The sequence below is a fragment of the Protopterus annectens genome, chromosome 10.part0 (genome assembly GCF_019279795.1).
Source record: "Protopterus annectens isolate FY-2018-M chromosome 10.part0, PAN1.0, whole genome shotgun sequence".
Lineage (NCBI taxonomy): Eukaryota > Metazoa > Chordata > Ceratodontiformes > Protopteridae > Protopterus > Protopterus annectens.
In genome coordinates, this window is record NC_056744.1 from 1,226,686,633 (window position 1) to 1,226,714,625 (window position 27,993).

Here is a 27,993-nt window from a genome sequence, read left to right on the forward strand (position 1 = left end):
ACTGATTTGTGGTCAGATCTGACAAAGGATGACCTCACGGTGGGGGGGGGGGGGGGCGCTACAGCGGTTCCCCATATTGGTAAGCACCAGATCCAGGATGTTGTCACCCCTAGTTGGGGGTGTCCACCAGCTTGTCCAGGGCATTGGAGTTAATGAACAGGAGAAACCTTTGGGCAAGTGAGTTTGAGCATGAGTAATTTACCCAGTCAATAGATGGGTAATTAAAATCACCAAGAACTATGTGGTTTGGATGTATCTTGATGGATTCCAGCAGATCCAAGTGGGCAGAGTGGGTGTCCTCATTACTGGAGGGGATCCTGTAGCTGGCAATGACTTGAATAGGTGTCCTGTTAACAAGTTACTTGCACCTGAAGTGTCTCCAGGTAATCATACTGTTTAACTAATCTGGAGATGTATTTATTTTTAATGAATATTGATACACTGCCTCCTTTAGTTTGCATGCCTTCCAGTTTTTGTGGTCTGAACGTGTGGTAGGAGGTGTGACCTGGAATGGAGTGCTCTCTACAGCCTTGAACCAGATCTCTTAGACTGTACAGATGTCACAGTCTTCCAAGGTGGGGACTGTTTCCAGTGTGGGAAGTTTCATGCTAAGACTCCTAGCATTTAGCAGCATAATCCTGAGTTGTTGCTTGATGAAATTTTTAGGTTGGGAATTTTGTCCTTGTGACATTGCCTATAAAAGGCACTATGACGGTGGCAAGAGCCTTTGCCAGTAGCTGAAATTTCAGGGGTGACAGATGAAGACCATGTGTGGCAAAGCACTGAGGTCTATCGATCATGTCATCCCAGGCTGACAGAAACTGGATCCCCTTATAATGAAAACAGAAACTAAGCTAACTGCTGTCTTTCTTCACGTAGTCCAGGGAGGAAAATCTCAAGTCACTCACACCCAACATGTACTAAGACTGAATCATAATGGTACTTGTTGACAGACTTGAGTGCCTGCATGATCTGATGAATCCTGGCATCAGAAAGACAGCTGACCATGACTTTCTCCTTGTTCAGCCTGGTGAGGGGGACTTTTGTGCATCTGAGTATACAGTCTCCTATGATTAAGATATTTGGGTGGATGCGCGTTGCCTTATGGGTTTTGATGGTGAGACACTTGTGCTTGTGTCATTATGTGTATTGTGTATTTTGGGTGTTATGGTTGGTTTAGTATGTATGTGTTTTGGAGGTTTCTGGTGTTTAGGTAGATTTTTTGTGAGTACCTCCACATATGTTAGCCTATGTGTATGCTGAGTTTCATGAGTAGGAGTTGCAGTATGTGGGCTGACAACTCGGTCTGTACTGCTGTCTATTGCATGAGAGCTGTGATTCCAGATTCATAAAGTAGGTGCATCTCTTGCAGGTTGTACAGGAATGATTTAGAAGTAGGCGGTTGTCAGTGTACATGAGGCAGCTGCTACACTGCCACAGTAGACCCATGTCAACCAGGCTGGTAGGAGAAAAGGAGGGAAACTAGGAATATTCTTGGTTGGCTATAACAGTTGAAGAGGGAATACAACATGGGAAGGTATTAGTAGGTTTAGGCACAAAAAGCTCTGGTTTATGTAATATTTCTGAGGCTAGAGAACAGGCATCTGTAACTGGCAATCCTTCTGCTCAGTAGTGCGTGATGTGCAAACAGGCGCAACAAGCACAGACCAGTTTAAACACAGGCTTTTAAAGCAGAAGAGCAGAAAACAGCCAAAGTTCAAATCATCCAATCAAAACACCCTAAACAGTAAATCTAGCTAGATCAATCCAAACTGTACATTCCTGCCACTAGGGTACGGGGGGGGGGCCTCTCCAAACAAAAGATTAACTGTTTTACAAGCTCCAAAGGTCACAGTCATTCTTGGATCACTTGGTTTCAGTAGATGAGCAGATAACTGTGCACAGCTTGCAGTCATTAGCAGTCCGGTCTGCCACACTCTAGGATATTGGTTCAGATGTCTGCAAAATAAATACCAAACAGGATAGGACCTAGCACTGATCTTTGTGGTACTCTATACAAACAATGATGCTGCCATCATCCTACTTGTAAAATCCCAGCTGACTCTATGCAATGCTTCTTCTGCATCAAGACTCACCATAATAGTCACATTTTCTTACACTCCACTTCAGCCTAAATTACAATTGTTGTATTAAATGTTATCAAATGTTTGCCTTTTCAATGCAGAAACCACACTGGTCCATATGAGGGTAGGCCAGACTCAGGATGAGTAGATGTAGAAGGAAGTAGTAGTCCACAAAGGACATAAAAACTGACAGGCCAAAACAGAGCCATAATGATGATAGACTGGACTACTGAAGATATGGAAGAAATTATGTATTATTACTATTATGCAAGAAGTCCAGAATTTCTAGACAGAAGACATAAAAAACGATTAAGAAAGAGAAATTAGGGGAAAGAAAAATACTTGCACAGGAAAAACTATGAAAAGCTTCAAATGCAAAAATGTGTTTATTAATACAACAGATCCATGAAAAACATTACACTGACAAAGAAACTTTGGGCAACTTGAAAAAAGAAGAGACAAAGGAAGTGCAAAAATATAAAGAACAAAGCCTAGAGATATTTCAAATGTATAAAAAAGAAACATGGACATGAGAAAGAAAAACAGATCTGACATGGTATAATATTTATGCAAAGGAGAAAGCCAAACTAATCTATACAAATAAAGGCAGCCCCAAAGATATTTCAGAAGAAATACAGGCAAATGCACCCAAATATGGACAATTTCACAGTACAAAAAATAAGACCACAAAGGGAGAACACAGAACAGAAGATTAGTAAAGTAGAGTTAAACAAATAAAAGTTGAAGTTATTGAATATCTGACACGTGAAGGATTTACTGTAGAAAGTCTTAACACAAGTTACATCACAGCATGATGAAAGAATGAGTCCAAGTTAAGGAGAAACAAGTGGAGTGGTAGGCGTCTGAAGAAGAAGGAATATGGACATGGGAAAGGAAAGGTGATTTTATTTGGTGCAATTTCTATGCAAAGGAGAAAGCAAAACTAATAAATACAAAAAGCAGCACCACAAATATCTGAAGAGAGATACAGACAAAGGCATCCATATATGGAAAAGTGCACAATACAAAAAATAAGAAAACAAACAGAGAAAGCAGAAAAGAGGATTACTAATGCAGTAGTTAAAGAAATAGAAAATGAAGTCATGCATTACCTGCAAAGTGAAGGATTTAGTGTAGAAAATCCAACCCAGGTAATATCACAGCATGATGGAACAAAGACTCTAAATTAAGGAGAAAGAGGTGGAATGGGAATCACCTGATCATTTTCCACTTGAAGATGTTCTGGAGCCTTCAGTAGGAAACAAGTACAAAAGTTCAGCTGGAGTTGAACAGCAAGGGAAGGAGCAGGAAACCGTGGCAACTCTGAAGCACTCAATGTTATGGGGTGTTATAGGCCAGTGAGTTTTCATATGAAAGAGGAACGAGCTGCAGGATCCAGCTGAAGAGAATATGTCACAGGAATATGTTCTGGAACTTTCTGTAGAATGCTCGCAGGAAACACAGAGCAAAGAATATGCCATTAGTTTAGAAGAAAATGATCTAAGAGAAGAGCTGATTTAATAGAGATGGATAGACACATTAGGAAGAAAAAAACAGATAACAGAAAGTAAAAAAAGACCCAAAATGTTAGATATCTGATAAAACAGATGAACACAGATATCAAGACTATTAACGGAAGCTCATGTATAAAAGAAGTAAATAGGATATATTCCTATACAGCTAAATTAATAACATATTATCTTACCACAAAAATGCAGAGCAATAAGGGAAATAAAATGCCATCATGGAGTCATCAAATAGAGAAAACTATAAAGCAATTACGACAAGAAGTGTCATTGTTAAAAAAGTACAGAAGGGTGGAGTCAAGATGGCCAACTGAAGGCAGCTTAAGTTCAGAACTCTGTAAAATTATATAGACAGACAGGAATTTAGTCAACAATATCAACTAAACTTTATAAAATCTTGTCAATAATACTTTGTACTTCACTTGTAACAACTCTGGAAAATAATTTTGAAGAAATTCCTGTCAAATTACCTGAGACATATTAGAAACAAAATAAGCAGCACCAAATACTCTCACATGGATTCAGCACTGAAAAAGGCAATACAAATGTTAACTTCAATGCTACAAACATTGTCTATGAAAATAGATAACTTCCAGCAAAACCTAGAAAATCTTCAAGAGAACAACCAGAAGCAGACAGAAGTTTTCAAGGAACTCTTACAGTAGCACCAGAATAAAAATTCTGACATGGAAGTTGCACTAACTGATATGGATAGGAGGCTTAAAGAAGATGAGCAACATGCTAACAATCTGCTTAAACAAAACACCTGGTTAATAAATAAACATGATGATCTCGAGAACCCAAAAAGAAGGTGCAATATAAGAATTTTGGTTTCGCCGAGAAAACAAAAGGAAATGACATTACCTTTTTGGAATCTTGAAATACTGGGTTTACAAGAAGGACTTTCATATGGAACTGAAAGAGCCCATACAGCACCAGGTAAGCCAGCTTCAGCTTCCTCTTCTACATCACCAAGGTAAATTATTATAAAATTCCTCTCTTATACAGATAAAGACTAAATACTAAAAACAGCTTGGCAGAAAGCTCCATTAAAATATAACTCGAACTTTACTGACAATGATTATTCTGCAAGTATTGGAAATGAGGACAACATTTGGCCTTTTCTAAACACAAATCTTGTATCCAGCAAGAACAAAATGAATCTGTCTAATGGAACAAGAAAATTTAATAGTCTTGAACAGGCATCTGCTTATACCCCAAACAGCTACATAATCTCTATCCTTGAGGACATGGCAGTTTCCTTCTCTTTATTAAAGAGATCATCTGAGAAAACCTCTTGGACAGACTCAAAGACAAAAACTGACACTTCATCCACATCTAGTAGTAAATCTCTTAAAGCTTCTACTGATAGGTAAAACCTTTTTTGTCTTTTACTTACAAAGTTTTTCACAGATGATATGTAGCTACACACACACTATGCAAACTCCCACACTACAGTCAATAACTGTTTTTAACATTTAAAGAGTGAATAAACTATTACAACCTATAATAGTAGTTTAAAAAATGTAATAGTTATGTAACGCATATCATAAGTTATCCACAAAAGAGTTGTATAGGAAGTAAAACTGCCACAATCTCAGTCCAAAAACGTTGCCGTGAATGAATATAAATGAGTTCAAGTCCAGCACTGAATTTATAAATTCAGTGCTGGACTTGAACTCATTTATATTCATTCACGGCAACGTTTTTGGACTGAGATTGTGGCAGTTTTACTTCCTATACAACTCTTTTGTGGATTATTGGTTTTCCGGAGTTGTATCACTCCTTTTTTGGCATATCATAAGTTACTTATCCTGCTTTTTTTACTACATATTTTTTATTAGGACTGTCTGGCATTCTTACAGCATAATTACTGATTTATTTATTTCAGTGTCTCAAAAAGCACTTTTCTGAATGTTGTTGTGTCTTTCGGCTTTTCCCAGTTAGGGATTGCCAGAGCGGAACTCCGGTCCGCTAATGATTGGCAGTAGATTTTTACGTGCCGAGTTGCCGGCCCTGATGCACAACCTTCAACGAAGGTATGCCCATTCACGCATGTCTCCACACAGAAGACACTCTAGCTGAGAATTGAACAGGACAATGTCTTACTGTGAGGCGATAACGCTACCGCACTACCACCGCAGTCTGAATAGTATGCTATTTAGTACACTAAATGTATTAGTAACACAATGTTTATTAATTTAACTATCAAAAATGAGTTTATTAATGCTTTTCTGGGCAAAAACAACTAAAATTCAGTTTGCTATTGTTGTCTATGTGATTTGCATTTACTAACATGCAGGAAATTGCTGTGAACGTTTGTGACATTTATTTTAATGTTTTCTCAAGTTTACATCCTCACATTCCTTTTGAATGTTGTTACAAACAATTTTCACTCAAATTGAATTTTTTACTTACCACGAGGAGTCTTGAGATTTATTTTAAACCATGCAGTCACCATTATGAAAATAATCTCCTGGTCATTCCCTTTTAATGTAACACAAGGAAACTGAGGGGCATGCTTTCAAAGTGACACACCAGTCTCTGTTACCTTAATCTTTAGTTGTGAATGCCCAGACCAGCATAAAATTATTAGATTTATTTATTAAAGAAAAATAAGGTTGTTAACGAATAATTAGCAATTATTTAAAGGCAGTTTTATGGTTTTAATTTGAATGCTTGTTTATTGCTGGAAGGAGGCAGGAAAACAAGGTTACCTATTACAACCGCAAAAAGTACAGTTGTGTACACTTACCATAAATGTAGATGTTCGAGTGTATTCACTGTTGCAGTCATTACATTTGGGTAATCCTGCTGGCAGGTTGCCCTCAGTCGGCATGAATTCCAAAATCTTTGGTCCTGCTTTGGATGTCGTCGCCTCCTCCCTGACGTCAGGTCGTCAGGGGTATAAAAGAAGCAGCCAATGCCATTTTCTTTAGTTTTTCTTGCCCCAGATGTCAGGTGCCCCCTAAAAGGGTAGGCAAATCTATATATAAAATTACATGCAGCAAAATAAACTTTACCTTCATCCACAAGCAAATACACCATATAGGTTGTATAAATCAGAGAAGTAAAGATAGGTTCCATCAGAAGAAAAGGGGGGATGGCGGGTGGGTAACCTGGACTGCAACAGTGAATACACTCGAACATCTACATTTATGGTAAGTGTACATAACTGTACTATGTTCTTCGTGTTTCACTGTTGCAGTCATTACATTTGGGTAGATTCCCAAAGCTATGGTTGGGAGGCTACTAAACAGCATTAGGAGTGGCTATGAGACCCTGCAGAACTGCAGTGGCAAAGCCTGCCCTGGATTTAGAAAAGAGTGGCAGATGATAGTGCTTTGTAAAGGTGTGCACTGAGCTCCAAGTTGCTGCCTCCAAAATGTCCTTGGTTGGTACTCCCCTGAGAAAGGCTGCTGAAGTGGCTGCAGCTCTCTGGTGGAATGTGGCCTAATGCCCTTAGGCACTGGCTTGCCATGGTATAAGTAGCAGAAACTAATGCAGTGGCCTATCCACATTGAAATAGTCTGCTTTGAGATAGCCCTTCCTTGTAATCCTGCAGCATATGCCACTAGTAATTGCTCTGTCTTTCTGAAAACTTTGGTTCTGTTCAAGCAGAATCTCAGCTGTCTGTGTACATCCAAAGAATGCAGAAATCTTTCCCTCATGTTCTGTGGATTTGGATAAAAAGTTGGCAGATGAATGGTTTGGTTAAGAGCCACACTGACACCACTTTAGGCATAAATGTTGGGTTTGTCCTCAGGGAGACCCTGTCCAGATAAAAAATGATAAAAGGTTCCACAGCCATGAGTGCCTGTAGCTCTGAAACTCGTCTTGCAGAAGTTATTGCCAGGAGCAGAGCTGTTTTCCAAGATAAGAACTTTATACCAGCAGTAGCAGCTGGCTCAAAAGGAGGTAGGGTGAGTTTTTCCAAGACATAGTTGAGGTCCCATGCAGGCACTGGTGATCTCCTTGGAGGCCTTAAATTTTTGGCTCCTCTGAGGTACTGTCTTAATAAGGGATGAGAAAAGATTGGTGGCTCTGCATTGTAATGAGCTGAAATGGCAGAGACATGAATTTTAATAGATGAGAAAGATAGGCCTTTATCCAGCATCTCAGTTAAGTATTGTAAAATCTGAGGAATATTTGGCACAGCTGTATCCGTTCCTTGTGCCTGGTTCCAAGCACAGAATCTCTTCCATTTTCCAGCATAAGATTTTCTAGTACTAGGCCTTCTGGCTTCCAAAATGACATCCATGACAGCTTTGCTGAGAGGTGTGTTTTGCATGACTACATTATCTGCCATGCTGCCAGGTTTAGAGTCCTGAGCTGGCTGTGCAGGATCTGATTGTTTTGCTGGGACAGTAGATGCGGTATTTGAAGTAAGGTCCAAGCTGGGCATTGAGACAAGCTCCTTAATACTGGGTACCAGTGCTGGCGGGGCCAGTCTGGTGCAATCAGTATCATATTTGGATTCTCCTGTCTGACCTTTAGGAGTACCTTGGGGAGGAGAGGCAGAGGGGAAAAGGCATATACTGATAGCTTTTTCCAGCTGAAGGATAGGGCATCCACTTTCCATGCTTGTCTGTGATAAATCCTTGTGCAGAATCTCTTTAGTTGGTAGTTGTGAGGGGAGGCAAATAGATCTATGCCCGGGCATCCCCATTTCCTTGTTATCATGCTGACGACTTGTGGATCCAGCTGCCAATTGTGGGGATCCATGAGGTTTCTGCTTAGTTCGTCTGCCAGAGTATTTTTCCTTCCTGGCAGGAATTGTGCCTGCAGATGTACTTGGTAAATCAATGCTGTGTCCCACAACGTCATGGCTAGTCTGCAAAGGGGGTAAGAATGTGTGCCCTCCTGCTTGTTTATATACCACATGACCGTGGTGTTGTCTGTCTTTATCAGTACTTGTCCTGGATGAAGTAGGTCCTTGAAGGCTGTCAGGGCATTTTGAACAGCTAGCATCTCTTTTTGATTGATATGTAGATGCATTTGGTTTGAAGTCCATGTTCCCTGAATGCCATGTGGGCCCCCCCAGTCATAATCTGATGCATCCGTTGTTAGTGTCTGCCTGGCTGGAGGCAGTGTGAATGGCTGTCCCTTGTTTTGGTGACAAGCCTCTGCCCACCATCGAAACTCCTGTTGTAAGTAGGGAATGAGAGTAATTATAGTTTCCAGGCTGTGGCAATGTTGAGTCCAAACACTTTTTAGGTACCATTGAAGTTTCCTTATATGCAGTCTTGCATATGGAATTAGTAGGATGCAGGATGTCATGAAGCCCAAAGCCTGCAGACTTTTTCTTGCAGATAACTGGGCCTTTGTTGCTAACATTTTGAAATAGGTATTCAGTTGCCTTTGTTTGTCCCGCGTGAGATAAGCCATCTGGGCAGTTGTATTTATGCTTGCACCCAGGAATATTATCTCTTGAGAGGGTACTAATTTTGATTTCTTTTCATTGACTGTGTACCCTAGGCATGTTAGAAGTTTTTTTCACAAATGCCAGATGCTGTAGAAGGATGTCCTTGTTCTCTCCTTGAATTAGACAGTCATCCAAGTAAGGATATATTTGTATTCCTCTTTGTCTGCAGAATTCAATTACTGGTGTCAGGCACTTTGTAAAGACCCTGGGTGCAGTAGATAAACCAAAGGGTAGTACAGAGAATTGGTAATGCATTGAGCCAGCCTTGAATCTGAGGTATCTTCTGCATATTTGTCTGACTGGGACATGCAGGTATGCCTCTTTTAGGTCTAAAGTTACAAGCCAAGCGTTCTTGCCCAACATGGGCAGAAGCTGCTGCAAAGTCAAAATTTTGAATTTTGGTATATCCAGGAATGTGTTCAGAATCGATAGGTCCAGTATTGGCCTCCAGGCCTTGCCCTTTGTGGGTACCAAGAACAGTCTTGAGTAAAATCCTTGTCCCCGCTCTTGCTCTGGCACTTGTTGAATGGCCCTCATGTCCATGAGAGATGAGACTTGATTTTGTGCCTCTGTACATTGTTTTTTTGGCAGGTCTGGCCAGCTGTTTGCCTTTGGCAGGGTATGGAAATGGAACTTGTAGCCTTGTGACACGATATTTAGTACCCACTTGTCCTGGGTTATAATGCGCCAATTTTGAGAAAAAGTGCTAATTTTCCCCCTAAGGGTGCTGCCAGGAAATAAGTGCTTGGTGCAGGCAGGGGGAAGTCATTGGGACTGTTTCCTGTAAGGTTGTGATTTGTCTTCTCCACTTTTGGAGGTAGGAGCACCCCATTGCTTTGACCTGTATGAACCTTGCGCCTGGGATCTGCCTCTACGGCGTCTGGGTCTGCCCCTTTGAGGTCTGTCTGACACAGGAAAGGACCAATTCTTTGTTGGCCAGTGTCTACTAAACCTAGGTGGTTGTACTTGTAAGAAATCTTTGACCGTTTACATAGATTTAGCCTTGTCCTCCATTTTCTTTAATACCTCTTCTGCCTTAACACCAAACAAAGTATCATGCTGTAAAGGTGCATCTAATAATTTAACTTTAACATGATCAGGCAGATTTTGTTCCTTTAACCAAGCGTGATTACAGAACCTGTAACTGCGGCCCTGCAGGAGGCCTCTAAAGAATCAAAACCAGATTGCAAAGTGTGCTTTCCAACTTGTTCAGCTGCATGCAATATATCCTGCATTTCCTTGTTTTCAGCACATTCAGAGTTTAACATTTTCTGTTTAAGCAATGCCATGACATGTTGCTGATATTTGAGCATATGAAACTGACAGTTTAAGGCCCTTATAGTCAAGGTAGCAGATGTGTAAACCTTTTTTCCCCATCTATCCAGTGCCCTAGAATCCCTGTCAGAAGGGGTAGGGTTTTTTGCAGTGGAAGCCTTAACTCCCTTGGGACCCTGAGAAATAGTTTCTGGGTCTGCAGCAGGGTTTTTAAAAAGGAATTTATGAGAGTCAGGAACCCTGTAATATCTGTCAGGCTTAACAGGAGCTGGAGGTAAGGAGTCAGGGGTAAGGCTAGACTCCGAAAACACATCATCTACAATGTCTAACACAGGAGAGATGGCTAGTGGCTTGTGCTGAGGTAGTAACAGGAAATCCCTGAGCCTCTTTTTAGATTCTGAAAAATCTTGGCTCTCCCAGTGGAAATGCTCCCTCATGGTATGTAAGGTTTCCCCAAAAGAATAGTCCTCAGGAGGAGAAGCTGAAAGAATGGATTATTCAGCATCAGAATCCTCATAGGGGGGTAAAGAATATTCCTAATCAGAAGAAGAATCTGAAGAAATGGAAACCTGATCTGAAGATTCATAGTCAGACTCTTGCCTAGGCCTCTTATCAGGAGGGGGATGGGAACCCCTAGTCAAGGTAATCAAGTCTTCGGACATTTTGAGCATCTGTTTTTTGGGCATGGAGGCCTGTCCACGTGGCTCTTGAATTTGCTTCTTTGCCTTTGATGGAGCTTTAGTGTTTGCCTTTGAAGTCGGTTTTATGTATAGATGTTTGGGTCTGAATACACCCTCAGAAGCCTGTGCCTGCTCAGCGGCTCCAGACCCATCTGAAGGATTAGCGTCCGAGGTTCCAATACCTTGAGTTTCCAGTGGCATGGCCAACTCCACGTGGGAGTCGGTAGCGGCCTGCGACTCTAAAGTAGCGGTCGTCAGGGGCTACGAAAGCGCCTCACTGAGAACCGGCGACTGGCTTTGAAGAAGGTTCGTTGTCGGTTTTGGACCTCGGCTGTCTTTCTTTATCTTTGTGTTTTTTGTGAACTCCGGTAATCAGATGGCTTTCCAATGACATTTCTGGATAATTAAACCTGCGGCCACAGTAGTTTAAAGCAAAATCATACCGACGCTTAATAGTGCATTGGTTAAATCTAGCACAAAACCGGCAACCCAGAAAGTAATGATCAGGGCCTAGGCAAGGAATACAGTAGGAATGAAAGTCCTTATGAGGTATTTGCTTCCCACAAGAAATACAATTATTAACTTTTACTGACATCGGTTCTGGAGCAAGAAAAAGTTTCCCCAATGGGGTACTTAGCTTTATAGAAGACTTCGGAACTGAAATTCGAACTCGAAAATCTCAGAAGTCGGCCAACCGGCACTTGCGAACTGCTTCTGTTTTGGGCACCGTGCGGCAAGAAAGACTTAAGAAAATGGCGTTGGCTGCTTCTTTTATACCCCTGATGACCTGACGTCAGGGAAGGGGTGACGACAACCGACGCAGGACCCAAGACTTTGGAAATTCAGGCCAACTGAGGGCAACCTGCCAGCAGGATTACCCAAATGTAATGACTGCAACAGTGAAACATGAAGAACATCCGCAGTTATGCGAATACGGAAACATCAACACATATTAAGCGAACCGCAAAAACACCGTACATCCTGAAGTGAGAAATTGAAATGTTGACTCGTCATAGTTGGCCTTTCTCCAGTATAGCTCCTTAAGGTAAGTGTGCAATAGTTACGGACCTTAGGGTTAGGGTGCGGGTTAAGGTAAGTGCATACATAGTAATATATGTAAGCTTTAGTTTAGGGTTAGAAGTAGGGTTTTGTTAAGTGTATGTATGTGGATTATTTATTTTGTTTGGGTAGGTAGTAAGTAGCGGGCAGTGGGGTTGGTCAACAATGCCAATTCAACATTTTGAATTTTGTACTTCAGGACGTTCGGTGTTTTTGCGGTTCGCTCAATATCAGTGTTGACATTTCCATATTCGCGTAAGTGAGGTTTTACGGTTATAATATAGACCCAGAAAACAAAAGTTGTGTATAGGGCATCTATCGTATTGCAATGATACTAACTGCACTAGCAATTTCTTCTTTTAGTTAAGTATTACTGCAAGCTATTTTACTGGTGTGCTTATATTATACAATGCTCTTCTTCATTTAAATAAGTAGATCTGTATACTTTTATACTTATAAGCAAGTATGCACTAAGAGTTTAAATGATTTTACTGAAAAATTATAAGTTGCAGTGCTGACAATGATTGGAAATATATGTTTGTATGAATGTTATCCTGCAAGACTGCTCTGTGAGTGTAACTTCAATATTAGCTACTACAGCTGAGATGATTTAAACATTTGTTATAAAGTTATCTTTTGTGTGTGTGGCAACAGTTATATCATAGCATCATACACTATTGGCCTGTTAGTTCTAAGCAAGTAACAACTCATATAAACCATCACAAAGGATGTTTTAACAAATACTTATGGTCGTTCTTATTTATTTGAATTAAGTATGTTTCTAACAAGATATAATTTAAGAAGTTATAATTCATATTTCTTTTATAGAGACCTAACTATATATATATATATATATATATATATATATGTGTGTGTATATGGGTCCTCTACAGATGATCGAACTTCCAAAAGGCCGATTTTCATATGGCCGAGACCATATGATCAACTTTTGGAAGTTTAAACGCCTGCTAAAAAACAGAAATACACAAAAAAATTACCTACATATTGCTAGCAGGGGGGCAAGCTCCCTGCACCCCCTGCTATTTACCAACTCCGAGATCGCACTACAGTACAGAAAATGGAAATCTTCCTGTTCCACGCTATATGGAGTTGTCCATTCAGAAAGTTCGAACTTCCAAAAGTCTCGGGCATATGAAAGTTGGCCTTTTGGAAGCAAGATCATCTATAGAGGACCCGTGTAGGTATATGCATGTATATATATGTGTGTACGTATGTATGTGTATGTATGAGGACACATATGTATATGCATAAATAATCTCAAAGTTGCACATTAACTATTACACTAGGTTTGTATTTAATTAAGTTGATTCTAAAGTTATTGCTGCACAAAATAATCTCATTTAAATTATTTATATCTCACTGATAGCACTTGTCAGAGTTGTTAACTACGGTCATGAAGGCTAAAGAAAGCAGTCTGACAGATTGTTCTATCTCTCAGACTAGGAATCTTAAGAATTCCAGGTTTGTTGTTGGAAATTTTTTTTTTGTTACATTACTGCTTGTTTTTCAGTAATTCTTCAAATGTTTCTTCAACTTTCTGGCCCGAGAGTAAAGCATTTTACATATTGGGTACTGTCATCATAAAAACAGATCTGTCATACATCTTTACACATACCTGGGTATATTGGGGAAATAGAGTTGTCTAAATAGAAATATGATTACTTATTATTATTTTAACCTTATCTACATTTACTTATGTCCTTATTCTTAGTTTCTTTAAACGTAAATGGACTCAATAATCCAAAGAAAAGATCTATATTATTAAGGTACTTAAATGTAAATAATAAACCCCAAATAATATTCCTACAAGAAACTCATTTTAAATCAGCTGAAAAGAATGTCTGGAACCCCTATAATTACACAATACTACTCCATTCTTCATATAAAGCTAAAAAGAGAGGTGTTATGATTCTCTGGAAAAGAAGTGCTATTCACTGTCAAATTTCATATAAATATGAGGATCCTGAGGGATTAGTAACCATTATCATTATTAACAACAGAATTTGGTCACTAGTCAAACTATACTGGTTTCTAGGATTAGCTGTGTCAACTGCAAGGCATTATCTGGATTTTATTACAAATACTTATAAAGGTAATCTTATACTAGGGGGGACTTCAATTGTATTTTAGATAATCTTGACACCTAACAGTAGACCACTAAGGCTGACATCCACAGCAAAGCTATTTAAAAAAATGATCGATTCCCTTAATTTATATTACATTTTTAACTCTAAACATAATCAGTCCTTGAAATTTTCTCATACTGATAACAGGTTCAAAACCCAAACTAGGCTCAATAGAATATTAGTCTCTAATGATTTAAAGCTAAAACCTTCATTTTTCTCTATAATTCCTTGCCCAATTTCTGATCATGATTATTTCAAACTTGAAATACAGCTAGAGTTTACTAAATTAATTTCTATACCTAGAATACCTGCATATATCACCAAAATTAAAGATTTCAAACCTTGGTTATTAGAGGAATTAAAATACTTTCAAGAAGTAAACAATAGTTCTGATACTAATATAATAATGATATGGGATGCTTTACATGTCTTTATTTATGGTAGAACTGTTACCTGGTACAAGAATAAATGAAAGGAATGGGAATCTGAGATGCAAAGTCTGCAAACCAAATTTCAACTCTTAAATCAAAATCAACACACGTATCACTAGTTGATGAGAAATAGAATTAGATGAGCTGAATAAAAAGTATTCAAATATTTTGACACACAGAACACGTTTAGCTCTAGAGAAGAAGAAATTAAATTCATATGCACCAACTCCAAAGCACATAATCTGGTAGTTAGAGCCAAGATTCACTCTAAATCAAATATCATAAAAATAATACACAACTCTTCCAATAAGGCATTATCTGATACAGGAGACATATTAGATGCTTTCAGGTTTCATTACACTAATCATTATAATTCTGATAATTTAAGTTGCAATAATCTAGATGAAGAGTTGGCTACAATAAAATTAGACAGAATCCCTGATGAACTTAATGCGAACTTGGAAAAACAAACAACTCTAAATGAAATAAAAGATACAATTAAATGTTTTAAATCTAATAATGCTCCTGGAGCAGATAGTGTTATAATAGAAATGTACAAACTTCTTCCCACAGCTACTATTTCTCTTCTTCATAAAGCTTTAACAGTAGTGCAGTCTGAAAACCTGATACCAACATCCTGGAAGTATTCCTTAATCACCCCCCATTCTCAAAACTAATAAAGAACCACAATTCTGTAAATCTTACAGGCAGATTTTCCCTATTAAATAACGATTATCAAATCTTTATGGCTATACTTGTTAATAGAGTGAAGGCCCTACTTATGAAAATGACAAATTATGATCAAACAGGTTTTATACATAAAAGACACACAGACAATAATATTAAAAGAATACTAACACTTACCGAATATCTAATTAGACAGGGTGAAGAAGCCCTTTTAGTCAGCTTAGACATAGAAAAAACTTCTGACTCTATCAAATGGGACTATCTTTTTGGAATATTAAACACAGTATTTCCACAATCATTTATTTCTATGATAAAAGCTGTTTACAAAGATAATCTTGCTTATGTTAAAGTAGCCCTTTTGTGTCTGAGTCCATACCAATAACTAAAGGGGACTAATCAAGGCTGTCCACTGTCTCCCATCCCATTCACTCTAGGTATAGAAGCTTAAAGGATTAAGGGTATTAACTTTTATAACAATTATGACTCCAAAATAACTCTTTGCAGATGACGTTTTACTCACCCTATCCAACTCAGAGTCCAAATTGCATGAATTGGACTTAGATATAACTTGTTTCCAAGAAATTTCAGGACTTTATTTCAAAATGCAGAAAACTAATCTTATTATTTTGAACAACAAAGCAAAAATCTCATCCTGGTAGCCAAAACTTTATTGGAGAACAGCACACTCGTTAAATTACTTAGGTATAACCCTAAACAACACTACCGCAGCAACAAGAGAAACCAATTATAAAAACATGTTATCTTTAGTAAACAACCAGATAAGTAAGTGGAATAACATATTTTTCTCTTTTGAAAATAGGTTGCAATTAATAAAAATGGTCCTTTTGCCAAATATTCTCTATATAGTACTAGCCCTTGGCATACCACATGTAAATACATTTACCAGAAATTTAAACAGAATTTTATTAACCTTTTTATGGTTCCCTAAAAAGAACAGAATAGCTTATATCCATTACATTAGATCTTGGGATAAAGGCGGCATAAAATTCCCAGATACAGAAACTTATATAACATCCGCACTGTGTAAAGATGTCATAAGCTGGGTAAACCCAAATTATACTTCTAATTGAAAGTCTTTACATTTATTTATATTTTTAAATGAAAATACACCACTATTGAACATTTTATTAGTGCATCTTCTAATAAACTTTGATATTTTATTTGTCACGCCATAAAACCTACAAAGTCTAATACCATAAATAACACCTTTAATAACTTCAGAAAGATGATAAACTGCAAATCAGATATTAAAATTTGGTTTGATTTACTTGTTCCCTTCAACATTACAAGAAACTTTCTGGATAAGTTACACTTAAAAAATTTCAATGAATGGGAGAACAATAAATTTGTATGTTGGAACCATTGCATGAGAGACTTAGAAGTTTTAACTGTGCAACACATTATTAAGGAATTCAATCTACAAACACAACACTGGTTACTATTGCAAAGTATAGCAAATTATTCAAAGGATCTAAGTAGAATTATTAGTAACTCTTCCTTTTAAGACCAACCACATTGAACTTGTTATATATTTGAATTATTGTACTATAATTTTAACTAACAATATCACTTCCAAACTGTATGGTATACTAATCAGATATAAAACTACAATAACAAACATCAGAACTCAATAATTAAGGGTTTCGCTCTTAATTAAACTTCACTCGAGAAATCAACATTATCTTCTATAAAATTAACATCCTGTGGACAGTATTGGAGTACTTTTACATGGAAGTTCCCGCATAGAGCCTTTTTAACTACTGAGAGGGTTGCAACATTTAATAAAACTGACAACATTATTTGTTGGAAATGTTGTTCCCCAAGTAAAGTAGACTGGATCCATATTTTTTATGAATGTGCCTGTTTGAAACAGTTTTGGGATAATACTGAAGATTTTTTAAAGCATTATTTACAGATAATTTTTTCTCTAAATCAATAATATTCTTTAATGTAAATGAAGGTTTTGTAATGAGCAATGCCAACTCATAACTCTTATGGATAATACTAAAGATTGCTAGAAAGTGCCAACTGTGGAAGATTTTCTACTCTCATTGAAGAAGTGGTTTCCAGAGCAACTAAAACAAAAGAAGTGAGAATAAATCTGAGAAATGTTGTTAATAATCTTCTTTCTTTTCTCATTGAAACTTTTTATAAAGACTCTAACTCTTCCGGAATTATTTGATGTTTATTATGCAAATATTTTGCTATTGTTTTATAATTTTATCAATTGTAAATAGTGTATATAGTTGTAGTGTGTCTTTTTCATTGTTCAAGTTCAAAAATTGTATCCATGGTGTTCATATTATTGTTAAAATTATCATTTTCCTACTTCAATAAAAATATTTAATAAAAAAAAATTACAGAAGATGGAAAAAAGAAAGATAGGTGTGATAAAAGCAACCTGCAGTATCAGAACAGATCAGGATCTATCATATTCTACTGCAAATAATAAATTAACGATATCACCACAGGCAGAAAAACGTAGAAGATATGCAGACAAGCATAAAGGAAAAGTACAACATAAGCACTGCACTGATGATCCCCAAAAAGTTTTATAGAGAATTGGGAAAGTAAGTAAAAGGAAGAGAACCACCCAAAAAAAAAAAAAAAAAGAAGAAACGGACATATTTTCGAGAATTTTTTACGAAGTCTCAGTGGAACATAAAGATGCTGAATGGGTAGAAGAAACAGTAAGAAATTCAGCTGTACAGGATATGAAATCAACAGAGAAATTAAAATAAAATTAAGAAAAGCTCCTAACTGGAAAACTCCAGGCCCAGATGCAGCACCTAACTTCTGGGGAAAAGAATTAACATTTTTACATGAAGATTTAGCCTTACATAAGAACTACTTACATGCATGTTCCGAACAGATGCCAACCTGATTAACAATGGGAAAATGATACTCCTCTTTAACAGTGAATCGATGAGCCATCGTAAAAACTACAGACAAGTACCTTGCCTTTTGACTATGTAGAAACTATATATTGGAACTGAAGCAGACAGAGTTTATCGTCATTTAGAAGAAAACTTAATCATTGCAAAAGAACAAAATGGTAACAAAAGGAAGTCATATGAAACACAGGATCATTTGTTGCTTAATAAAGTCATAATTGTAAAACTGGGAAGAATCTAAGTATGACATGGACAGATAAAAAAGAACTTGACAGCATCCCACATTCAGGGATAAAGGAGTGCTTACAGATATAGCCTACACTGATCAATTACATTACAGTGATTATGAAACAGTGGCAAACCACTTTGCAATTAAGTCATGTCATTAAGTTTTGTGCCCTAGAGTTATAAAAATAGTTGCTTAAAAGCAACAATTCTAAATCCACTCATATTATCCAAATATTCCATTGCTTTTCCTTTGGCACTCTGCAGTTGCTATTCTTCTTGTTTTGAGATTCCTCTTTTTTTGCAATACTTTTAACTTTGTCACCCCTTTAAATAATTCCTATACCTTCTTTCCCCATACGGTTTCCTCTTATTTCTGCCATGCATTTCAACTCCATTTTCATTTTTCCCACTTACTAGCTATCCCTTCCAAAGTAATTCCTATATTTCATAACTCAATTCATAGCCACTACCTATTCCTTAAATTGTTTTATTTTTAACAAAGTACAAAGTGATAATGTATTATTTTTATATCACCACCTTGCATCTTTATCTTAGTTTTTACTGGTGCATATTCTGATATCCTTATTGGATGGGTCTTACAGCCTTCAATTAAATACACATGCTCCTATTTAATATTTTGTCTCATCTACTCCAGTTACTGTATCTCACAAAATCATAAGTAAATTTTGAGTTCCTGCTACTGAATTTACATCTTCCATACCAAACAAATATTCTTTTTCCTCAGAAGTCAACTGTCTCATTATATGTCCCTTCTCTGCTGCAAATCAGGTTCCAATCCCCACCGATAAATATACCTCCCTTTTGAAATCTTATGTCCCCTGCAAACTTTTCTTACACTCCATAACAGTACTATTAGGTAGAATTACTACCACAAGTCTACCAATACTGTCCACAGTTTTCCTATTTTATAACTACTATGGCCCCTCTCTCAATCAGTATTACTACTCCCCTTTTCTTTTGTCCTTGAAATTCATTTGAAAGTCCACACTGGAAACCTTTCTTTGTAAAATTCACATGCTCTTTTCAATCTAAGTGCACTTTCTACATCATTGCCTTTTGTACCCTACCCTTCTTATTGTAGTTCAATTTTATGCTTTTTGTTTATACTTGTAAAGCCATTTACATGCAAGGTTAATAATGACAAAGCAGCCATTCTGATAAAAAGGTATTAACTCCTGGATATTACATGTGATAGTTCTTTTGAATACATTTATTATCTTAAAGCTTACATGCACACACTGAATGGCAACAGATCTTAAATGTAGCAGCTGGTTCTTCTAGTCTAGATCTGAAACCATGTCATCCTCCCTAGAAGGTTTGCTTCAATAAAAATGCTAGGTACATTTTTTCCAAAAAAAAAAAAAAAAAAAAAAAAAAAAAAATAGGGATCCTCTTTTGACCCACAGGAAATAAACAAAACTATTTACACTATTCACAGAGGAAATGTACCCCTCCCAACAGAAGTCACTGCCCACAGGTAATTACCTATTCTAAATTTAAGGTTAACGATCAAAATGTGCATGTTACAGCCTGTTTTCCCACTTACATGGATTTATATCTGTCTATTCAGCTGCGGTGGTGGTGCTGTGGTAGCGTTGTCACCTCACAGTAAGATGCTGTCTGGTTCGATTGTCAGCTAGAGCGTCTTCTGCGTGAAGACATGTGTGAATGGGTGTGCCTTCGTTGAAGGTTGTGCGTCAGGTCTGGCAACTCGGCTTGTAAAAATCCACTGCCAATCATTAGCGGACCGGAGTTCCGCTGTGGCAACCCCTAACAGGGAAAAGCCGAAAGACATAATTCTCTATCTATTTAACTTGTCAGATGCTTAGAACAACTTGCATGATTTTGATAAACAATCTTTGAGCCTGGAGAAAAAAATACATTGGCTAACCTTAAACAAATTAAATTGTGCACTGTTATGCATTAAAAGTACTATGGCACTTAGATGCTGATTATCTTTGGCCAAAATTAGATGCTAATGGAAACCCCTCAGCTAATTACTTTGCAAATGCAAGAAAAAAGACCATATTTTTCATCATTTTCTCTTATTTGTAAATTTTATAACTTAAAAGAAATTATCTATTTCTTTAACTTAAACTAAGAACATTAGATGTTTACCTCAAGTAGAGCAGAGAAAAAATAACTTAAATCATTCTACAACATGGTCAATGCACATTTACATCCGCCTCCCCCAGCAGCCAAAGAATCACAACATTATATTAATTTGCTTCTTCAATGCCTTTCGTATTGTGTTGCAGTGTAAAACCTTGATGCATTACAACTAAGAGAGGGTACCTTCTTACCTTACAAGTAGCATGCACAATCATCACAAATAGCCCCCCCACTTAAAACATCTATAACTGCACACCATACAGAAATCACTTTAGAAAAATACATGCAATTTTCATCAGTAAACTTTTATACAAACATTACAAAAACTGTTTTAGTTACAATCACATTAGTCTTTTCAGTGTCCTTCTAAACTAAAAAAATGGGATTTATGGTTTACAGTTCTTTCACCAATTTAAAACAGTCAAATGTTCAGTGTAAGGGACTTCTAGCAGACCCACAGTGTATGTTTAGACTACATCTAATGGAAATGGATGCTTTACAAAACTCCCACTTACTTACTAGTTTTCCTATGTTGCTGGTCATCTTCCTGATGATCTCAGGCTATCCACACTGGTTCCTAGTTTGAGTCCAATGTACTCCTGATTTTTCTAGTCAGCTCCTGCATTTTCTCTGTCATTCAAGTTTAGTTTTTCCTTTGGAACAATGGAAAAGGTTTCACTAAGAGATTTCTTACTGTCAGATTGTGAGCAATCCCCCTCAGCTTCCTGGATCACCTTTTAATGGCTAAACTTTAATTTCCTTCACAGCCTATTCTGTAACCAGTAAGGTCTCTTTTTCCCATCAACAAAAATCTACTCTGAAGGCAGATGGATACAGCACCTGCAGACTAGCACCTGTTTCTTGACATCCCCTGATCACTGGGATAATCATGCCTCTCTTCTGCATGTTGTACAGTAAATAATTTTCCATAATGCTTGTATCCCACAATTTTTAATACTTTCTTATTTTGTCACAACTTTGTCAGGAGTAACTCTTTCTGCAGATGACTACATCTTTATTAATATATGTTTTGGTGACTTTCTAAGGCTAGATCTGGAGTATACACATATGCTCTTCTCAGTTAAATCCTAACAGTTCATGTTGCATAGTTATACCTTAATGAAGTTAATGTGGTTTATTCCTTCTAGTTTCTCTAGTGTAGCAAAAAATGTTCAAGTTTTCTATGTGTGAACTATTGACTTGGCTTAGGTCATGGTTGAAATGGTCCTCAGACCAGTCTACCTACTCCGTTAACAAAGACATATATTGCTAAAACCATCCCTTCTAAGCCAATCAGAACAATTTTGTTTTCAAGTAATCAACTCACAGGGATGGCTAAGCACTCTACCCAAAATTCAAGCAACTCAATACCCTCAGCTCAAGGAACCATTTCTGTGAATGATCTCCTAAAAGAGTGTAGGAATTTACCTTGCCAACCACTCCTGTCACTCCCCAACACCTCCCTATAATGGTGTTAAAATAAATTGAAACTTTCTTGAATTAAATTACCAATGATGCTCCCAAGGAGCTGGCTGGCAAATGATAACCTTTTGCTAAAGCCTGCAGTGACCACAATATACCACTTCTCAAGCACATTTACAACTTCTCCCTCTCACTATGCCACAATCTCTTCCTAAAATGTGGGGAAAGGAATTATTGTAAAATCTATCTTTAAAATCCCTGAACCTAACACTTCCACTTTAGACCACACTCTATCCTCCCACCTCAAGGTAATATACTGGAAAAAACAGTGCACAATCAACTCACGGACTATGTAAAAATATATAGTCTCCTTTTTAGAAACCAGCATGAATTCTGGAAATTTTGCAGTACCTTAACAACACTAACAGATGATACTGCTCTTAACAAGGCTAGAGGTCAACTTACAGGTGTTCTATTCACTAACCTCACTAATGCATTCAGCAAGTTAGGCTACCACATTATTAATGACTATTACGGCTACCATTACAAGCCCTAAAGCAACTCAGAGTTTTAATAACTCTTGTTTCAGTCTAAAATGCAATCAAAATAGGGTCCTCCACTTCTACCCCTGCAACTATAAATCAAGGATCAGTACAGGCACCATTACTCTTTTCCACTCTACAGTCCATTCCATTCCCAGCAAACATCCCCCAACTTTCCATTTCACTTTATGCAGGCAACATGGTAATCTGCAAGGCAGGTTTATCACACAGAAATTAAAAATAAACTTGAAATTTTACTTGTAGTAAGGTGCCTAAGTTATAGAAATCCTAAGCTTCATAAAACAACAAAAAAAAAATATCTTCTTTGGTGCCATTTAAAAACTATCCATTGTACTTCCCTCACTGGGTTCTCCTTGATTACAGTCAAAAATCTATTTTAACCATTCAAAACTTTAAGTACCTATGCTTATGGTCAGATTAAAAAAAAATCACTTTTCAATACTCTGCAGAGCAAATCAGATCCAAGATTCAACAGCTATTTTTCTGATTTTAAAGGATATCACAGTTCCAGTAACCAGCTTCTAAAAAGCCATTACAAAGATATTTTAATTCCACAGCTTCAAAAAAGAATTTAAATTCCTTGCATACTGCAAACAGTGTCACTTTGTAACTCTCTTGATTCAACTCAATCTCATTCTTTACTCCTCAAAACTGCTGAATGGTGTCCTACCTAGCGTAGATCAGATTTGTACTGGGATCTCTCCATTGCATATTGCTGAAGTCTCACACATTCTCATTTCTTGCAGGAACACTCAATATTAGGGACATAAAGCAGAATCTAAACTCTCAACCAAAAACTCTCTGATTCCCTTTCCCTCCTTAGTTATTTGCTCCTAGGACACAGAGACTGGGAATCCTTTCCACCATTAATTAGAAATTAAGCTCCTATTCTACAGTGAGATCTAGCTTCAAAACCCACCTACAAAAGGCAAGCAGTACTCAAATGCCTCAGAAATTAAGCTATCCGTCACTTAAATAGCATACACCTCAAGATTTTCCACACCATTCTGATGCGCAAATGACTTTTTGGCAATGCTCAAACAATGACATAAATTCCAAGCTTATATGTATATCTGTTCAATACACATCTTCCCTACCTTTTGCAAATGCAATATTTCATTTCCCTCTCCAATCTAAACTCTTGCACATCCTATAACCCAGCTCTCGCATACCCCCTAGAACATCCTAAATCCCCCTATTAACTTCTTTCCTTTTCCTTGTTCCAATAAATTATTTCACCTATACCAATATTAACCTTTAAAACATGTCCTGAAACACTCAAATCAATGGAGAGAACTCTATTATGCTACTATGCAAAATATGATCTGCTCTGTCATCATCTCCCTTCTCATTAATCTTTTCATTATTATGTTAATAGCTATGTTTTCAATTATTCTATTATTTGCTGCTGCCCAAACAAAATGTCAGCTAAATATTAGCCAATCTGAAGTGTACCCCCATGTCAATAAAAGATGAAATAAAAAAGGATGGAAATTACCACCTACTTCATTAGTCAGGAGCTCTCAAAAGGATATCTAGTAGGTGTCTCTCACACAAATGGCATAAGAAAAATCACTTCTGTGTATACAGACTTTTATACTACAGAGTCCTCCTGTTTAGGATGCACATACGTGTAGTTGTGTCAACTGCAACAATCGAACTGTTGATAGATAAGCTGCTATGGCCCCACATATGTTATGCAGCTAAACACCTAAATGATGTGCTCAGGGCTGGGCATCTTGTGTACTCAAAGTTCAGGTAGCACTCTACTTCCGAAGGGATGCTAGGCTAACAATCAGTCTTGCTAAACATGTTGATGACCTGTCTGGCCTTTGAGGAAGCCAGGTATCTAGGGTACAGTGAGTGCAGTGAACTGATAAAGCCACTGATGGAAAAAAGTGGAAGCCACCCACAGCTGGGCTCAATCAGTGATCCAAACTTAGGCATGCGCCTGAACTTTGTCAATTCTTACTTGCAGTTTATTCTGGATTTTATCTCCTGACAGTCCTTCTCACAGAGCTTAGCAGGGCTCAGGGCCTTAACTTTGTATTACATACTGAGGGGACAGACAGGGCATTTCTTTTTTTTTTAAATGGCCCTGTGTGTGCAGCAGTTCTGTTTACATCCAGTTTGGAACATGTTTACTCTGCAGAAAGGATGCAGCATATGCAAAGTCTAGGGGCCTTAATTGTTGCAAATATACTGGAAGAAACAGGTCCAGCCTTAGGTCAACTGGTGCCCTAGGCAAAAGGGCTTCATGGTGCTCCTCGCACACACCACCTGGTGCCCCCATCCTGGTCTACCTACACCAAATAAATACTGGAAAAGTGCCCCTGCTAGAGCGGCCACCTAGTTGGCCTATGCCTAAGGATGGCTATGGGAAGAAGGAACACGTAGGGCTACATCACAGATAAAATTATCAGACTTGGTCAGGAAGTACTCCATTAATGAAAGTGTGTTGAGCAGTCAAGTGGGCTTTGGATTCCCTTTACTTTTTCTTCACTGAACAGACCACCTGGCTCATCACTGACCATTCACCTCCTCAAAGGCTCAGTCAACATTTAATAGGAAACAGAATTACCTTGTGATTCTTAACGTCACAGCCCTTAGCCTACAAAACTGCCGGTTAGTCTGGGTTGCTGACTCCTTCCTCCTCTTACCTCCCCATTCTGGGGTTTGCTGTCACTCACTTCCCAGTGCTACCCTGGGGTGATGTAAATCCTATTGTGCAGAACATCCTGAGATACTTGATGTGGCTGCTCTGATCTTAGCTCACAAGTGGTTAAAACTGTGAAGCTGCTTAGCTGGGAACTAACTGGTTACACCTGACCTTTTTCTGAGTGGTATGAGCTATAGAATTGCTAGTGCTACAATTAATTTACAATATCATTGGAAATACATGTATTGATACAAAATGATGTCATATGCAAGAGGTTTTAAAGGACTATGGAAATGAAGAATACAAACTTAGAAGGCCTTGTAAGACCGAAAATCCTTATGCCTTGGACCATGCATGTGCCTGACTTGTGTAACCACTTAACCTTGCCCAAAGAAGCTTAAGCCAGAGGAACTGTTTCACTAATAATAAGCAACAGATAGCTAAAGTGAGCTGAATGTCTGAATATTTTCAAGTTATTTTCTATATTACATATCTCTTGGGTGAAGCAACTCTTGTATTAAAACCCCTTTTAATAGGAGAAATGTCTGTGCATGCAAGTAAAATATTCTGATTAACTAAAATAGTATGTCTGGGAGAACTGTATCTAGAACCCTGGTAGAATAAGTGTGGGACAAAACTAACTATTTCACAACACAGTAACCTTGACCTTATTACAAATATTTTAAAATAATCTTCACATCAGTCTTAACAGCCTGGCAGTTCTCAATATTTAAAAGAAATCCCTAACTGATCCTTTTCATTTCACCCTGTTCTTTTCAGAAAATGTGTGTATGTTGTGATTTTTCCTAAAGAAACATTACATTTTGGTTACTATGACTAGTCACATGTACAATGTTACTTACCAAGGTATTATACAAACTGATATCTCCTTCAAGCCCACTCTGTCTGTGTTCAAACTTCACAATAGGCACTTTTGCTGTTGTTATAGGCAAGATGTTTCTTAAACCTATTAAAGCAAAAAAATCAGTCAAATTCATATAACATTAGGGAAAGCTACATTAGCAAATACTTAAGGACTGTGTAATCTGCAGAAATAAACAAGTTATCTAGCCTTTGAGGAAGGGGAAAGTATTCTGCTTTTAACAACCATCACAATGAACAGCGACTTGGCAAATCACAAACTACTACACATCTTAAACTACATGTAGGAGTTACAGTACTGAAAAGAAATCGGTAACAAATCATTTAACAGTATCTGCCCCACTACTAACAGGTGAGGTGTCCATTGTAGTTAAACCAACATTGATTTTCATAGGACTCAATAAAACCATCAAATCTGCCCAACAATCTTGAATTCTCCCACCGTTTCTGAACCTGGTTATCCTGAAATGTATGCTGGTACATGTCTACAACTCCCTGTAAAAATAATTAATCTTCAAGGGAATACTTAAATAAAGAAGTTATGTACTTACCATAAAGTTCCATGTGAGTTGTTCATCCTGCCTTCATTCTTACAGATGGGTTTGGATCCTTGGCTCCGAGTCGGCCTACTACAAATCTCGAGGTTTTCATATAGCTCCAGGCCAAGCCCCTATCCCATGATACACCTAGAGTTACCTCAGATCTTGTTTGCTGCATATAATAATACCATATGTCATTCTATCACTCAATAAGAGAAAGCTATAGAAGGGCTGAGCAACCAGGAAGAATCCAGCATCTCAGTCTTCGAAAAACCCTAGAGGGGGTAGGAGGGTGGTAAGTAAGAATGTAGGCAAGATGAACAACTCACATGGAATGTTATGGTAAGTACACAACTTCTTTATGTGAAGTTGTTCCATCTCGCAGTTCATTCTTGCAGATGGGTAGCGTCTCAAGCACCATCTATCTTGGGTGGCTCACGAGAGTATTTTTTTCAGGACATTAGACCCAAAAGGGGCCCTGTCAACTTTATATTGAGTGATAAAGGTATGAGGTCTTGACCAAGTGGCTGCTGCACAAATGTTATCTATAGGATGTCTGGCAGAAAGTGAGCCTTAATTTTATGTTGTAAGGGCATATTAGCAGCTGAATAAGCAAATGTGATACAATCAGATAACCGCTTAGAGTTGTTTTGGCCACTGGCATACCTTTTCTTGAGTCTGAAAAAGAAATGAAAAGCTGTTCAGATTTCCTAAAATCTTTTTGTTCTATCCACGTAAAATCTGAGCTGTCTATGAACATCAAGTTTGTGCAGCATATATTCTAAATTGTTGGAGTGAATGGGGAAGAATACTGGCAAATCATAGGTTCATAGGTTGGTACTAGGCTATCAGCCCTAGGGCGTATACAAGCCTAGCCATAACAATTCCTTGGATATTTCTTCCCACAATGTTTACGTCCCTGGACCCCTGTATAGCAGGGTGACTGACGTGATCCCCGGGGTAAATTAACTATCTCCCATCCAATTGCCAAGGTTCTTTTTGAAGAGGGCCAAGGAGGCACTCTGCTTGACATGTATGGGCAGTCTATTCCAGAGTATGGGGAGTCTCTGGGTCAGGAACCCATCCCACCAGCATGTATTGTTCATTGTGATGACAAGGTTTAGATCCCTGGAGCGTGTGGCTCTGAGGGACTAGGATTTCTTTAAGTGGAGCATGTGCAACAGCTCAGGGTTTGACATGGCCTTGTATGTTAAGCAGAGATCGCCTCCGAGTAGATGATATGACACAGAGTATAGCTGTTTTTATTTTTAGACGGTCAGCATACGGCATCTGCTTTAGGCCTGTAATTCTTTTAGTGAGGTATTAATGTGGCCTTTC

At 37.8% G+C, this 27,993-nt stretch overlaps 1 protein-coding gene across 1 annotated transcript in view; it reads right to left on the reverse strand.

Moving 5' to 3' along the window:
• The window catches only part of TUT4 (terminal uridylyl transferase 4), a 3,240,181-nt gene that overhangs the window by 1,131,477 nt on the left and 2,080,711 nt on the right, over nucleotides 1-27,993 (reverse strand). The window contains exon 18 of the mRNA XM_044086854.1: nucleotides 26,098-26,201. Within this exon, the coding sequence (XP_043942789.1) occupies nucleotides 26,098-26,201 (104 nt within the window). The remainder of the gene's footprint in view (nucleotides 1-26,097; nucleotides 26,202-27,993) is intronic.